This window comes from Helicoverpa zea, chromosome 1 (assembly GCF_022581195.2).
Source record: "Helicoverpa zea isolate HzStark_Cry1AcR chromosome 1, ilHelZeax1.1, whole genome shotgun sequence".
In the NCBI taxonomy this organism is placed as follows: domain Eukaryota; kingdom Metazoa; phylum Arthropoda; class Insecta; order Lepidoptera; family Noctuidae; genus Helicoverpa; species Helicoverpa zea.
This window is the reverse complement of record NC_061452.1, coordinates 11,621,949-11,639,908: the sequence shown is the minus strand read 5'-3', so window position 1 is coordinate 11,639,908 and position 17,960 is coordinate 11,621,949. Positions and strand designations below refer to the sequence as shown.

General features: G+C 36.0%; 1 protein-coding gene across 1 annotated transcript in view; it reads left to right on the top strand.

Moving 5' to 3' along the window:
- LOC124635257 (solute carrier family 12 member 4) overlaps positions 1–17,960 on the top strand; it is a 494,187-nt gene that overhangs the window by 105,176 nt on the left and 371,051 nt on the right. The window contains exon 3 of the mRNA XM_047171119.1: positions 8,922–8,954. Coding sequence (XP_047027075.1) covers positions 8,922–8,954 — 33 coding nt within the window. The remainder of the gene's footprint in view (positions 1–8,921; positions 8,955–17,960) is intronic.

The following is a 17,960-nucleotide window of genomic DNA, read 5'->3' as shown; positions in this document are numbered from 1 at the left end:
CTCTTAGCATCTCTCGAGTTTCGAGATAAAGATGGTCGTTTTTTAGGTGGCATTGTGTATTTTTAATCGACGGCAACTAAAGCTACCTTACACTTACGAAATCTAAGTACCTAGGTACTGAAATAATAAAACTGATCCAAAATAAATCCAAAACTAAAATCTTAAAAATATACATATAAATAGATACCTGAACTAAGTCTAATAGAATGAAATTACCTATCTACTATTTACTTCAACTACTTATAAAAAAATAAAAATAAACTATTAATAAAATTTTACACTACCAAAATAACTAATATTCGTACCTACTTACTAATTACTTCAACTGTAAAGAAATTAACTATTAATAAAATTAAACACTACCAAGATAACTAATACTCGTACCTATTATTTACTTCAACTACTTATAAAGAAATAAAAATAAACTATTAATAAAATTTTACACTACCAAAATAACTAATATTCGTACCTACTTACTAATTACTTCAACTATAAAGAAATAAACTATTAATAAAATTAAAGACTACCGAAATAACTAATACTCGTACCTACTATTTACTTCAACTACTTATAAAGTAATAAAAATAAACTAAGTATTAATAAAATTAAGCACTACCAAAATAACTAATATGCGTACCTACTACTACTTATAAAGAAATAAAATCTATACTATTAATAATATTTAAACACTACCAAAACCTAATACTACTACCTATTTCATAAAATAACAACAAAACAAATCTAATCTAAAACTAAACTACATATAAAGACTAAAAGTCGCGCTGATAAGCACGGTTCGTTTATAACAATTATTGTCTGTCAATAAGGTCGAACAGTCCGCACGTCTATTCGCATCAACAGCCAAATATTGTATGAAGCTCGCGCGCGGACCCCCCGCCTTTTTATACCTACGCCGCGAAGGACGTCGAGCGCGGCGACCGATACACAAAAATAATCCTTATAGCATGCTCCAGTATTCAAGCGCGATGGCTTAGTAGCGTATTTTAGGCATAACTTTGGCGTTTCTTTACCGATTTACATGATTCTTTTTTTATTGAATAGGGAATAATGTTAACTGTTTTTAATTATAGATGAGTGAGAGTGTTGTAAACGTAAGAGCAGACAAATATAATCAGAAAGCTCCAAACTGCTATGCTATCGGGACTTACACGTGTTATTGTGAGTCAACAATAAAATATAGACATATGCTGTCAAGGAATATTTTTTGTAAAATTTTAAGGAGAACATTTCCGTCATACATGATTTCTGTGTAGCTTTAACCATTAAGACTGTACATGCGACGGAAGCTTAAAAAATGGAGAAACTTCTTCCGTTTTCCCAACATTTCCCTTCACTGCTCTGCTCCTATTGATCGTAGCGTGATGAAAAGTATCCTATAACCTGACCAGGAGTATGAAGAATAAATGTGCCAAGTTTCATTAAAATCCGTCGAGTAGTTTTTGTTTCCATAACGAATATACAGACTGACAGACAGACAGACAGACAGACAGACAGACAGACAGACAAAAATTTTACTGATTGCATTTTTGGCATTAGTATCGATCCCTAATCACCCCCCGATAGTTATTTTTTAATTATATTTCATGTACAGAATTGACCTCTCTACAGATTTATTATAAGTATAGATAAGAGTATCTGTTTTTCTGTTTTCATAAACAGATAACATAATGTAACAATTATTAATTCCAGTATGATTGATTGAATACCGTTATTTGTGTTTCTACAAGGCAAAAAATAGGAATTTAGTATTATTTATTTCAATGAAGTGCAAGAAGCACTGTTAGTGACAAGTAAAATAATAAGTAATAGGTAAACGGAGCATGAATTTCCTATTGATCAAGTTTGAAGAGCTCCAACTTCAGTTATATCTTTTAGTTCTCGTTGTAAAGTTCATTCCAATATCGCCCGATCCATTATCTGAAATAATTATAGTACACTAGGTTCCGACAGCAGTTTCACTCCTGTCCGATGAGAACTAAGTACCTACATCGCGCTCATGGATAAAAAGTAGACTATAGTCTACCTAGATATATTAAATGTGGTATGTAAAAGAGAAAACACCTTGTAACACTCATGATCGCAATAAATATTTGATGTTTGAAAAAATAATTCCAATAGGCCCAGTAGTAGCGCGTTCAGTCAAACTAGCAAACTCTTTACCATCTGCAACTACGTAATATTATATTAAAATATTTAAAAAATATGATAGTACGATGTTTTGTGTTTTTAATTTAAACGCTTTTATAGTTAACAACGTTTTACTGAAACATTGTTATATATTCATTCCATTTTTATAAACGAAATTTTTTGTCACACCTTTCGACATTTTTACATCAAACATTTTTCCTGGTTTATGTTTCCATAATTAAACAATGTTATAAAAATACATATACCATACCATATTATTCACAAAACCAACTGAAACACACCACAAAAACCTTCATACGAGTATAATGTCAAACTTCGCACAGCCGATTCGGCAGTAAAAAATATCTGCGGCAGTTGCCAACAATATGTCAAGGGAAATACTTTATGCTTTGCGGTAACCGAACTTGCGCTCGTTTAGGGTAAATTCATGATAGAGCAAATAAGTTTTACTTAGCTAGGTTCATTATCATCGTCATCTTTTCAAAGCTCGCATTTAGGGATTGTTCACACCAAACGTATTGTCCGCCGCTGACTGTGAGTATACTCACTGTCTGCCCCAGTGTGAACGTCGACTCAATCTGCAGTACCCGTACTCACCAAGCCGACAATAAGCTATCGCGTACGATGCGCTACATGTGTGAACAAAAGAATAGGCTCGTGTAGGTTCACACTAGATGCGTACGCTGAGCGGCTGACTATTCTACACATAAAAGAGCTCAGTATTTGAACCCCCCAATCTTCATACATAACAGATGCTATGTCTACCCAAGCGCATCTTTGTAAGTTTCTATCACTAAATTCTTCTGAATTCGCATTCCAAATACATTTTCTAGAATGTACTTCTGCAATAAACTTTTTGGTGTCGAACATCGCGAGGTGTCACGTGTCACGTCTGTCCTCATTGAAGTTTGTTTCTCGAGTGTATTGCGGCCGAGGCGCGCGGCGGTGCGGGCGCGGCGGAGCGGCGGTGCGTACGCGGCGGAGCGGCGCTATTCGGCAACTGCGTCCGCGTAGCCAATCCGCGTCCGCCGTGCATAGTCGCGTAGTAAAATAATCGGCCACTGAGAGTCAGCGACAACAGACGACGCAATAGCGTATAGTCGGTTCGGTGTGAACGACAATTTCAATATATATGGAAAAGCAATAAACTGCGTAACGCGCGCTCACAGTCAGCGGCCGACAATACGTTTGGTCTGAACGATGCCTTAAGGTGATTTTCGGGAAAATTTTTGCACTCACATGCCATAACGACCGCATGCTGTAATTGTTCTCATTACTCGATAGGGCGGGCTCACATGCGACTGGTTGGATTATTTACCGCATTTGTTAAAGAGTGAAACTTATAAGGTACCTCGACTTTTTTGTGGGAAATAACAATGTTATTAACAATAGTTATTAAAAGTTTTATACTACAACGGGAAGGCCGTTGTAGTATAAAACTTTTAATAACTAAGACCCACCTTTGTTCCTTATTGAGAGCCCATGAGATACAGTGGCGGCAGTAACTTCTTCGAAAAATGCCACAGTCCCAACGTAGTATCTTATGCATGTCTTGAACCAACCAAAGTTTTTTTTTTTGTAATGACTGAGTTAACGAGGTAAAATGTAAATAAACGTCAAAAGTATTCGCCACGCCTTACTTAACGCTGGCATGAATTGGCCCCAACATTTTAAACGTGAGAACAATACTGGCACATAACAGTCGAATCGTTTTCCCGACGTTTCAATTGAAATGAATGATTGACGATTTAAAAAAAAGAACTTTTACTTTTTAATAGACTACGTAGATAAAAACGTTTTTAAAAATAGAAAGAACGTTTTTAATATAAACAAAAAAAGTCATTAAAAGCTTATTTTTAGCGTGTTCTTATTTTAAATATTACCTTTTCATAGGACTTATTAATAAATGGTTCCGGGAAATTATATTTTCCGCCACGTGTATGTATCAAGAATGTAAGAAGGATGATTTTTGCATCAAAAATTATCTCAAGAACTGAATAGAACAGATGAACTAGTAAAATAGACAGGTCATTTTACAAAGGCTTGTTATTTATGGCGGTTTTACACGCATCGCGTTTTTCAAGCTATAATGAAATCTATTTTAAAAGTATATAGTCGTGAATTCTTTATTAATAGAGTTATTATGTCTCATATTTTACTTAAACCTATAAATACATCAAAACCAATGCGGAATTGAGTAACAAATATCCTGTACAACCCAAAAAAAGCTGAGTAAAATAATAAAGTAGTTTAAAAAGAATTCATCACAAAACCCAAAGTGCAGTTAATGCTCAAGCGAAAACTTAGTACCTACCGGATTTCGGTCGACTGTTTAGTCTGCAGTGTGTAGGTATCTAGGCAGTGACAAGAAATACGTTTTTTTACGCTACTCTTAATAAATTGTTTCTAGGAAGAATCCTTTTTTAATTAAAACAAAAAAAATATTCCTTTTGCCTTTGAAATAAATTGATTGGAGTTTTCTTTTATTTGTATTTTTTTGTTTCAATATTTAATTGCTTCATAGTTGAATGACAGTGATCTGTATTTTTTTCTGTTCGAACTTACCTAAATGAATATACATAGAATCTCGTTAACCAGACGTATAGTCGAATATGTTTCAGTGGTTTTACTATAAAACAGCGAACTGATAAAGTTATTTTCACAGTTACGATAAGCGCATTTTAAAATCAGTTCACGGATATGTTGATGAAGTACTATAATAGTATAAAAGCAGTAAGTCTTAATGCTTTTCTCCTAGCTCTTGTAAATAAAACTTCAGAGAACCAATAAAAGAGTTTACAGTCGTTTTATTGTGAAGCATATGGATGCCGTTAACACTCACAATGAGAACTATTGAAATTTTAGAGCGTATAACAACAGGAACCGACATGAGCACAAAGGAGGAAACGCAACAAAATATGACGCACTCGACGAAATTAACAAACACAAGCATACACTTAACGCACACATTTACATACAGGTATGAGCTATGTTACTTTTGGAAGAAGGATAATGGCGTCTCCGGTTGGTCAAATCCTCTAGAATTGTAATGATTCTCGCCTAATAAAAATCTGCGATTAAAGTTTTCATGTACTTTAAGAGCTTTATACCAAGCTTGTATTCTTGTGAGGTTAAGTAAAGGTATGCTCACAGTTATTTACCAGTTACGTTGCCATGATAAGTGTTTACTGCACTTTCACACGATTGTATTATTTAACGCTTAGTTTTTCTAAGTACAACAAATCGATAACTACATTAACAAATGACAGCTGGAATCGTGCGTGAAACCGCTCATAGTTAGTCATGATAAGTTATGCAGAATTCGAAAAAGGTTTGCTAAATATATCAAATAACATGATTAGACCAAATTACAAGATTGAGGTTGTCATGTGAAAAAACAAAACAACTTCTATAAATTCTATATGAAAATTCTATATGCCTGTATTTTGTGGACTTAAAACAAATTCTATATGCCTGTATTTTGTGGACTTACGATATTTACAAACTAAGATAAGCATACCACTGAAGAAATCAAAAGTATATCGGCCTCCGTTGAAAAGCAAAATAACAAATCAAATGAAATAACATACCTTTTCGAACCTTTTTGAAAACCGATCAATTGTAAAGAGATTTGAACTTAATGATATTGGACTTGACTTTGTTACGGACTAAAAGGGTCAATGCGGTTTTGAAGTCAGAAGTCGATTTCCGGACTAAAGACGAGTACAAAGTCTTTGGTTATTTAAAGCTTTTGGTTAAGTTAACCTGAGCTTTAGGTGTCGTACATTTTTGTATTGAAATAGGGTAGTATCTAGACAATTTAAAATAAAAAAATAGCTTTTTTGCTAGATTTTGATATCTTTAATTTTATAGTTTGTAAGAAGATATCAAAATCTAGCAAAAAAGCTATTTTTTAATTTTAAATTGTCTTTACCTTTCAGCTGTGTTATGAAAAATAAAACATTACTTCATCGTTTAATATGCAAATTTTCTAGATATTACGAATCGAGGAGATATCGATTTAAGTAAGCTTACAAACTCTGAACAGAGAAATCTGAAATGCAATTTGTAACTGACATTTGTTTTAGTCAAACTTTTAAACGTATTTAATCTCATAATATTATCGGAATGATAGAATCTCTCATCCAACTTGGTAATAACATGGATTGGAAATGAACCTGATAGATATCAGCGCCTAGTCTACTTTGAAACTAACGTCGAGATTCTGTGAAGATTTTCTTCATCTTCGAACCGATTAAGCGATTGTTTGTAATTCTGTTTTAATTGCAATGCGTACGAGCTGTCTAGCAAAGACGTGTGATTCCTCAAATGATCTTGAGTATTAAACGACTTGCAACCGTATTGTGACCATGGTTATCATTGGCCTCAGAGCATCTTGGTCAGATGATTGTGACAGTGCTTGTCTATGCGGTTATTAGTGCCGCAAACACTTTCTTTTATGGCTGAATACTTAAGCCAATAGCGACACTTCTTGCCGCATTTGTCGCAGGTGAAGCGCTGGTCGTCCACGGGTGCAGCGTTATTGATGCAAAACTTTTTCTGCTTAATTCTGTCGAGCCAGGCTTCGTCATATTTTGCAGTTCTAGTGTGCAGGTCGCGTCTCCATGAGAGATATCAAAATTGGTATGTGTAATAGTGACCATGGTAGGTATTGTGAAATCATCATCATCATTTTTACTGCCCCAGGGCAGGGACTTCTTCTCATTCAGAGAAGGAATAAGCGTTAATGACCACCCTCGCTCAAGGTGGAGTGGCGGTTACAGATTTTTTTAAAGTTTTCCTCAGGAACATCCTGAGGAAAACTTTGTCCTTCATATTTAACCAGTCTTTTGAGAGAAAATTCGATAAGAAGAATCAGGCTTTGTTTTTTTAACCTCTTGAATGTTTTATGTTACACAAGTAAAGAGTCAAGACATTATATCTTCAATCTCACACCTGATTCAAAACTACTGATCCTTTACTTGATATTTAGTCTACATTTTACTGCAACTGAATGCAAACGCAACATTACGCATGCTGTTCGGAATTACAACCGCAGTAAACATGACCTACGTGATACTAATTACAAATGCTGCGAACGTTTTGTGTCGACAAATCGAGCTTCAATATTAACAACGTTTGGGGAGGTTTCTGTAGTGTTAAATGCATGTAAATGTTTGAATGGGAATTCGGAAATTTAAAGGTGTAAAGGATTCATGAAATTTATAATACACTACCGTTATGTAGTATTATAAAGCTGAAGGGTTTGAACTTGCTTACCTTAGAAAGCATTAGACCGACGTGTAATCATTTACCGAGGAAGGCTATATATTTTTTATCCGAGTGAGTGGAGTAGTTCCCACAGACTGCGAGTGAAATCGCTGGCGGACGTATAATTGGAATCACTTAAGCTACATGTTCAAAGTAACCGAAAATCTAAAAATACATACTTGAATAACCACAGAACCATAAAAAAAACTTCCTCCAAACACAATTTACGATAAACTATTTCGAAAAATACAACGTGATTGAAAATCGTATCGTGCGTACCACATCAAAGGGTTTACTTTAGTACAAAATCGACAAGGGTGAACCAGACCCCTAAAAATAATAAAAACGTTATATTATAGTTGGGGTGATCAATCATTCAATTTTGTAGCCCGTCGTGGCCGGATCCGGGACGTACAGACATAGTTATATAATTTGAACCGTTTATGGTATTATTAGGTATGTTCATTTGTTGTAGTTTTTGTTTTATTGAGTAGAAGTTATGGTTGGGCACTAATAGTGTAGTATGTTCCACAATACTCATAGAAATCTTTTTTTTTTTAATAGCATAAGTTATAATTTTTGCATGCCAGTAAAGGAGAATGTATGCACGGATTATATAAGAAATATTGTAAGATTAATTATATAATTACCATTTCATACAAACTTAGAAAAGTTGCATTGGTACTTGCCTGACCTGGGATCGAACCCGCGCCCTCATACTTGAGAGTTTGGTCCTTTACCCACTAGGCCACCACGAGTTTGCACAGGTACACACGATATATACACACGAAAAAAAAACATAATTACAAAAACCTCTCACCAAATAAAACAATTACACAAAAAATCTATTACTTCTTAGTACACAAGCAACATTACTCATAGACTGTCAAGCTCAAGATAGATGGTGGTCGTGTTAAACGCACAGCTTCAGGGGCCGGGTGTTATATTTCGGTAAACGTTTTTGTCGATCATAGGGATAGTTTAGTGAGGGAACCGTGTTTTGGACATGGTTGTTTAAGGTTCACAGGAGGAAGTAGGATTAAGAGTGATTAGGCGGGGACCATCCATGGTGTAATCGTTTTTGGAGTTATAGGTAGCATGATTAATATACCAATTGATTTCCTGGGATTTGTTGACTCTAAACTTTGGTATTTAAAAGCGTGCTAAAATGTGTAAAAATAGAAAGTGTTCTACAAATTAAGATTAATTTAATATTCGATATATTTTTACAACTCAAGAAGAGCATCTAATATCACAATTTGTTTAAAGACCCACAAAAAGAGCAATATTTTTTTGAGATAAGAACAAAAACAAAACTGGCGACAAAATCCAACATGGCGAACAAACACAACATTATTTCACACGACCTGCTAAAATCACAAGCCTCCCTATTTTTAGAGATGAGGTACCAAATATAAAGGATCTGAAGTGAGCAAAAGGACTGTTGACACGCGTATAATTTCACTCCTCTCTATTTACAGACCGGGCTGAAATCCGAGCAATATCGCCAAAAGGTAAGCGTTTGGGACATAGAGACTAACAATGCTAACATCGGTTGAATGGGGCTTGTACTTACTTATGTGTCTTACTAATCCTTCTTATAGATAAGATTTCTTGTAAAAAAGTTTGAATCTTACACGAAGGAACCCTTCAATAGTCGAAATTTCGTGTTAACTATTCTTATAATATACCAAATTAGACATCTGTGAGTAGCGTTGCTAACTCAATTTAAAACTGATCACTTTGAAACTCAAAAAACCTAGAAAACCTGGTACTAGAAGTTTATAAAACCACCAAAAACAAGGCATATTGGAAGGCCATTTACTCTGACACTAGGACACCAGATATCTCCATACAATTTATCTTCAGAAGCTGGCGACCGAGGGTGTATGGCACAAAGCCAAACTGTCGAGACCATGCTAAGGTGCCTGTCAAACATGGAGAACAAAATGACTAGCAGAGGTGCCATAACGAAAAATCGCCTGAAAAAGTAGCGAGCCAAAATGCGGGTGTGCGTGAAACGAGGACTGTTACTGTTCTCGCCCTTATACGCCTTCTTTGGACCCGATAATTATTGTAATACCAAAAATTGTTGACAGATGTCTCAAAGAACCCGAACGCCTCGTTAGTTTTATCGTAGCTGATCGTTTTGGTCATGCCCACCGTATGAATTTGACAAAGAAGCAGGCGCCTGACCTACCTGCCTTATGGTATCTCTGGTAATATTAACTTACTCCGTGCTGTCAAATCATACAGTTCGTTGGGTAAAGACAATAGTTTTGATGGACCCGGGTCTATTGTAGTGGACATAAAGGCTATAGTTAAGGGTTAATTGCTATAGTTAAGGGTTAATTTGATGGTATAATTAATCATGGATTAATGTATTTTATACAGTAAAAACTTTTTGAAGGGGGTAGATTTAGTCTATTTTTTCTTGGCCGTCAGTACCATGTTTAGTTGCATTGAATAACTCACAATCCCGTGATGCACCTAGCTGTAAACCTCGTAGCACTAAGTAGTATAATCATCGCTTTGGTCAGAAATGGACAACAGCGTCTCTAAAGATAAAAATATCCCAAACCACACCTTTGCCCAGCAGTAGTCGGTCATAAAATAAGTCCAAAGCTAATTCACATAATAACATAAATATCTAAGCTAAAGTCTTTATCAGTCATGACGTTGATTGATAAAGACTTTAGCTATCTACATTGAATATGAAAGTAAATTGATAAATTGAATCGATACCAGTATTCGTCTTCAGTACCTGTTGCAAGCTCTCGTAAAAATCGTAGAACAAAAGCATAAAATCTATCTCTCATGTATTTTACCAGTGATGCTGAACAAACTGCTCTCAGGTATCCAAGATACTAGAAATAAGGACGCTGATACACTAGAGTGCACCTGACAGTACAGTTATATTGCACTTTACTTTCTTTCTGAGAAAAACAATGAAAGCAATCACACCGTCGATACCGCTTCGTTAGTTCAGAAGTAAAGGTAGAATTCTGCGATCGATCGCGATGCACGGAAGTCTACCTTAAATGTTGGGGCTTTCATTTGTTTTTCATTCTCAATTGTTGTAGTGTAAAAGAATATTGCTCGTTAATTGGTAACAAATATTGCCTGTTATGTAAGTAGATAAATGAAACAATATATGCCTCAAAATTGGTGTAGCGACTACTGTTATGAAAAAATACCTCTACATTCGGTGTCATATTTCAGCAAGGCTGCAACTTGAAAGATTGTCATGACTTGGAAAGATTTGGCAATGTTAAGATTCTTGTGTTTTTACCCGACTGTCCCTAAAGAGGGTTATGTTTTGGAGTGTAGGTGTGCTAAACAGTTAACAATAGCTTCTACTATTATTATTTTTTCCTTTAAAAAAGTATTACATATTTTGTAGATATATTCAAATATTGCAACAGTCTATCGAAGCATCAAATTCTATTGACCAAACCGCCCAACTAAGTACGATACCCACAGAACTTGATACAACATTTTATATGAAATTTCTGCGAATCGAACCGATTTCGATGAATAGAAGTCCGTGATCGAGTAAAACCGAACGTTTAGTGAATAGCACGGAATCGATGAACGCTGTTTTGAACGTGGTTTGCTTTCAGACACGGGAAATCTGTTAATTGGCACCGCCAATTAGAGTAGATTTCTGACTACCTATATTAATGTTTGATGACTATCTATTAGTTTAATTTGATCATACATTATTAGGAATAACTAGCATTGAGGTATACCCATGATAATGTGTTGATGACACAAATGAATGTGTGTAATACGATATGAGCTAATGCTAATGTAAAGCCAAGTAGCATTGTTACAGCCTTTTTATCGTCCCATTGCTGGGCACAGTCCTCCTCTCACACGGAGGAGGATTGAGCGTTAAAAAGCCAAGTAGCATTATAGACTAAAAAATATATATCGTATGGACACTTTAAACCTTTAAAAAGAATGCTCAAATGGTGTAAAATAGCCTGGTGTAAAATAGTAGCCTGGTAACCAAATTGGGTTTCCAGACAGCAGTTGGTTCACACCATGACATACAACTAAAGGCGTATGTGTATATGAATAGCCATATACAGGTATATAAGTACCATATAAGCTACCATACAGGCAATTGCCAGGTTAGTGCAACGCACCGAATACTGGAAATGATTGGCTCTTTACAAACTAGCTGTGCCCATTCATAAGGCTGTTCGATTCATTCATAAAACGCCATTAGTGCGTATCGCCAGTAATGAATGATAAAGACCTTTTATACTTGTTAAATCAAGTATTATGAGGTGTTAATCAGTAAGCATGATGCGATTTTTTTTTTTTATACATAGATATTTTCCCTTAGCACCCAATGTATTGGAAACTTACTTAAATTCGCGTTTTTTTTCGAAACGAATTCTTTGGAAACAGAGACTAGTTTCTGTAAATTGTAAATAAAGGGCACATATGTATAGTCTCAAGTTGTTTGGACCTATAAAAGATCTACAGATAAGATTATTCTTAAGTAAATCTTCGAGTAGCATGAACTTGATGGAATATAAAGTTATAAAGGTTTAAGCAAACAGTAAACCCTTAACTAGCCTCCTAGGTAATAAAATATCATGCACCGGAGCGTCCAAATTAAATCAGTTAAGGGTTTACGACTAATAAACCTTTACTCCTTGACCAGTGCTTCTCAAACTAATTACGTTTTACCTCTTGTAATAATATTAATCAACATATACGGGAGCCATATAAATATGAATATAATTATGTTATGTTCTGTGGCTAAATAATCAGGCATGTTTTCTTCTTCCAAACATTAAATGATTACCAACTAATTCGTAAAGTTTAAATTCGTGGCTCCTGGCTTTCATACGGTACGGTACTGGTAACGGGGAGTCAGAAAGTATTTCTTTATTTACACATTTTTTAATAAAAACGTCAATTACGTAAACTCTGAGCATCGTATGCCGTCTACCTACTTGATAAAGCTAATATTGATTATTAATTAAGTAACAATATTGGTTGGGTAGCTTTAGTGTCGTAAGTGTGGATAGTCATAAACGATGTTATATCCTTGGCCTGAGCTACTGGAGAAGATGTCTTTATAGAGACTTGATTATGTCACGTATACGAGGTTTACGGGGGTTTATGGGGCAACTTCATGGGTTTTTGTGGTTAGTTTTACTCGTTTTAATATAAAATTAAGACATTTGAAAGATACCTGAATAGTTTTTACATACAAATTAGAGTGCAGGAATATTTGTCCAAATAAACAGAAAGGACTTAACTTCTAAATATCAGATCTTAAGGTTGCATTAAGGTGCGAATCTTAATAATATTTATATATTTTTCGGTCAATAGTGCCTAATGCCATAAAATAATAGTCAACACGAAGATCAAATAAAAACGTCGAACAAAGGGTTGGGACCTCTGTTTGTATTAACTCGACTTCGCTTCCGATCCTCCAATTCATACTAGATAGTTTTTACTTTTTCATTGTTGTAATTAAATTAAATTAAATTAAATATTGTTTATTTCAGGTAATTACCCATAACATACACGAGATACAGACACACTAACACAAACATGACTTAAACTTTGAAATACATAATACTTAATAAAATAAAATAACAAAATGAAATAAAAATAAAAACTTAACCTACATGTAATTACAAATTAATAAAAGTCTTTCATCTCTCGGGTTAGATGGACGGTATGAAAAACAGAGGACACAATTTTGTTGGTACTCAGGGCTGCTCTGCTGTAGAATGACACCCTGAGCTTCTGTACTAGACCAACAAACCCTGCAACACTGCTCTCAGCGAACATGTCAGTCGCACTACACCGCCAGGGCAAGTTCATCATTACCCGGAATGCATTATTATATTGTACACGAAGAGTGTTATACGCACTCCTCGTGTACCGGTACCAGAGTTGGCTGGTGTAGAACGACTGACAGTACGCCTTGAACAGCGTCACCTTCACCTGTTTAGAGCAGTGGTAGAAACGCCTGGCTAGCATGTTACTTCTACAGGCTATACTGCGCCTCTGCCGTTCCATATCGTCATCATCCATCAAGTTTTCTGTAATAATATGTCCCAGATATTTAAACTTCGTAACAATTTTAAGCACGGTTCCACATAAGCTTATCGGTAGAAGTACATCAGGGCCTTTTTTATACTTGAATATCATAACTTCTGTTTTCTTCACATTATATGTTAGGTGGTGTCGAGTTGCATATTTTTCGCATATATTTATTAACTGCCTAATGCCGTTGACCGACGGACTGAGCAGCACCATGTCGTCCGCATAACTAAGGTTATTAATGCGTACTCCGCCGACCTGGCATCCGACCCTGGTGCTGCTCAGTTCCTCGATCAGCTCGTTTATGTACAAGTTGAATAAGACAGGCGACGTCAGCCCGCCCTGCCTCACTCCACTTCCCTTCACTTCCCTCCCCTCCCCTTCCCTTCCCTTCCCTTCACTCTCCGACAGAGTGTTATTCCACTTCACCTGATTTATTTGATTGGCATACCAGTATTCTAAAATATTTACGATTTTTGGTGGTACTTTGGTTTTCCTTAATTTGTCCCATAGTATACTATAATTTATTGTATCAAATGCGCGGCTTAGGTCTAAAAAGCATGAATATACCGTGGTGTTTCTATTTAAATACTCGTATACCGTATTTTTCAAGGCAAATATAGCTAAATCGGTGGACGAACCTCGCCGGAAACCAAATTGAGCATTATTTAAAGGTACATTATTTCCATTCAGATGTTTCATAATTAAAGTTTCAAATACTTTAGAGAATACAGTAGCCAATGAAATAGGTCGGTAATTTGACGAACTTGACACATCACCAGTTCTATTTTTCACAATAGCAACAACAACAGTTCTCATAAAATCTGCAGGTAAATAACTATGTTCAATACACGAATTAAATAACGAAGCAAGCTTATCAAAAAGTAAGTCAGGTGCAAATAAAAGGTGCTCGACGCTGAGCCCATCGTGTCCCGGAGACTTGCCGCGCTTCATGCGCGTGACACACCGGTACACGTCGTCCGGCGTGACGCGCAGCGCGCTGCTGCTCTCCGGGTCACCATGGGTTCCGCGACTCGCCTCTAAACTCTGACTAACGGAACTAGTAAAGGTAGACTGGGACTGGGGTAGCAAAGGATTAAATTTGTTTACAAACAAGTTGGCTATACTAGATGGGTCTTGATTTCCTTCAATAGACAAAGGCCTATTCGATTTATAATTTAGTTTATTGGTTTCTTTCCAGAAATTCCCAAAGTCTAATATAATAGTAGTAAGTATAATAGTGTTACGAAGATACTATTAGCTATCTAAAGCGGTTCCATCCAATTCTAGAGGTACCCCCCCTCTAGAATTGGATGGAACCGCTGTGTGGACCTCAATAAATGTGGAATGAAAGTATAGTGACAGCAAATCTTTTACACAGTCCAAGCATTTCATCAGAAATGGCAACATACAAATTCATTTCCATTAGTTAGGAAATTAAATAAGAATCGATTCTGTAAATTCCAAATCGAATTCAAATCGAGTAATACCTTCACGTTCGATTCACCAGGTCATGCCCTTTTCCATATGACAATGACCTTTCATAAACCATACACGTTCCCTGTTAATTGATTTTGCGGTGTCCGTGAAGTTACGCATTTTTCCCTGTGGTTTCCATCAAAATAATTTTTATTTTCTTATTTTCGCTCGCTCGGAAAGTACGGTAAAGTATAGGTCGCAGCTGTAATTTGAACATCTTTGACAGCCATTACGGGTAGTCAGAATCCAGAAAGTCTGACAACCAGTCTTACCAAGGAGTTTTGGGTTGCCCGGGTAACTGAATTGAGGTCAGATAGGCAGTCAGTCTTCGTAAAACACACTCAGCTGTATCCGAACAGACTAAAAGCCGACGACAGCGGTGAGGGAGTGTCAGACTCTTACTGACTTACCAGGACCTTAAAAATATTATCCTTACTAATATTATAAATCGGAAAGTGAGTTTGTTTGTTTGTTTGTTTGTTTGTTCCGCTTTCACGCCGTAACTACTGAACCGATTGCTTTGAAATTTTGCAGACGTAAAGTTAGAAGTCCGGATTAAATAATAGGGTACTTTTTATCCCGAAAAAAATAGATATTCCCGAGGGAAAACAAAAATATTGTTTGCTTGATGGATGGATTGTAGATGGCGCTGTGTGTCGTTTAAAACAAGGTAATATATTGCAAACGAATATAAACATGTAAATTTAGAAGCTAAATGATACGATAATGAATCCCCGAAAATGAGGAATTCCCGAGGGATGATGTACAATTTGTTTAATCGTCTAAACTGTTTTTTTTTACATCTACTTATATATTGCAAACGAATATGAACATATAAATTTAGAAGCTAAATGATACGATAATGAATCCTCGAAAATGAGGAATTCCCGAGGGATGACGTACGATTTGTTTTATCGTCTTAACTGTTTTTTTTACATCTACTTATCCTGAATTAACTATAATTCAACGAATTACTAATTGGTATAAGTATTAGTTAAGTTATTTCGTTCTTGAGGTATGCGATAGATGGCGCTGGGTGTTTTTAAAACGTGGTAACGATGTGTTTTTAAAATACATAAGAAGTGGAATGATAGCTTTTTAAAACGTGGTGACGTTGTTTTTTTTAAGATACGTAAGAAGTGCAATGATATCTCGCGCTTTAACCTGTAGCTCATTGTTCAAACGCGAGCTTCCCGATAGCTCGATAGATGGCGTTGTGCTTTTCTGTATCGTGGTGTTAAGGTTCGCCGCGAATTAGTCTGTTTTGAAATCAGTGGGGCCCAGTAGCGCCAGGGCCAGCCGCGGCTGCGGGTTGTTCGAAAGAGGTACCGCGGCCCTGGTATATAAAAGGCCTAGGACGGAACACGACGATTTTAGTCAGTAAGAGTCTGACACTCCCTCACCGCTGCTAACCCACAGCGGGAGGGGTGAACCGAATTCCACGCGGGCGAAGCCGCGGGCGGAAAGCTAGTAAGGTATATTTTGTAAATATTCATTTTAATTTTAGCTAATTAAAATAGGTTTCGAAACAGAAGGCGTTATTAATTTCGTTAGTTATAAGAACCTTCCGCCTCGTGATGGGCCTGTTTAAATTACAATTGATCTCCATCTTATTTTGTCTTATTGAATATCAATTTATTTTGATTTCTGTTTACAATTTGTTGTGTACAGTTTTGTTTAGAGTGTCCATAGATAATACATTTTGACCTTGCTAAATAAACGTAGGATCTTAAGGATATTTCTATAAAATATGCCAATTAATGTTATGCACATATCAGAAAATCCAATACAAGTGATTAAATCCAATTAGTGATTGTGAGAATGAAATTCGAATACAAAATAAAACTAATTAGTATTATCGGTTTTACCAGAACCGAACTCGATGGTAACATGATCAAAAATTGGCTTTTTGGAAGTACAGTTCGCGTCAAAATACTGATAATCATTTAAAACTTTAGCTGTTATTATTTTTTGCAATATTTAATAATAACGATATAACCATCTTTTTACTTTCCTTTTCATAAAATGTCAATGAAAATCGATATTTGAAAACGTCCCTTTAGTAGCCAAGTAAACCAAGTTCATCATCCTCCGAGCCTTTTTCCCAACTATGTTGGGGTCGGCTTCCGGATGAAGCTGAGTACTAGTGCTTTACAAGGAGCGACTGCCCTATCTGACCCCCTCAACCCAGTTGCCCGGGCAAACCCAATACCCCTTGGTTTGACTCGTGTCAGACTTACTGGCTTCTGACTACCCGAAACAAGAAACCAAGATAATACCTAAATTTAATCTACCATCTCTTACTGGTTTAACTTATTAGAAATACACCAATCATTAAAACCACTTTTAAACAAGACCATGTCATTCGCAGCCACTAAAAATCCCCAAAAAAGTTCCCCGTCAAACCATTACACACGGCTGCATAATCCACAGTATGTACCTAGTCCATGTAGTTCCAGTTTTTGTGGCAGATGAAAGCGCACTGGGCTATGAAACTAGATATGATAACTACCATCTGATGTCACTGACAAACTGAACTCTGTGTTACCCTTTTTGGTGTACTAACAACCACTGGAATTTGCTTCTCGTAGCTCTATGAGCGCTGGAAGATTAACTTGGTTTTGTGGAAGAGAAGTTTTCAAATATAGAAATGGGTTTATGTGTTTTGTATGCTGAAACTCACAAAATAGGCTAACATAATTACCTACTAAGAAAATACCTTCTTATTTATACATTTATGCAGATATGCCACACAGGAAACATTTTTTGTATGTTTGTACCCAAATGCTCCGAAACTACTGAACCGGTTGGAAAGCTGCACTCTTCCCAAGTAAGTAAGGCAATATTTAACATCGGTACGGACAGTAGTTCCCACGGACGTGTCAGAAAACGTGGGCAAACGGCTATTATAGAATAAATGTCAAGAAAAAAGATATAATTTGAATTTTAACGCATCAATA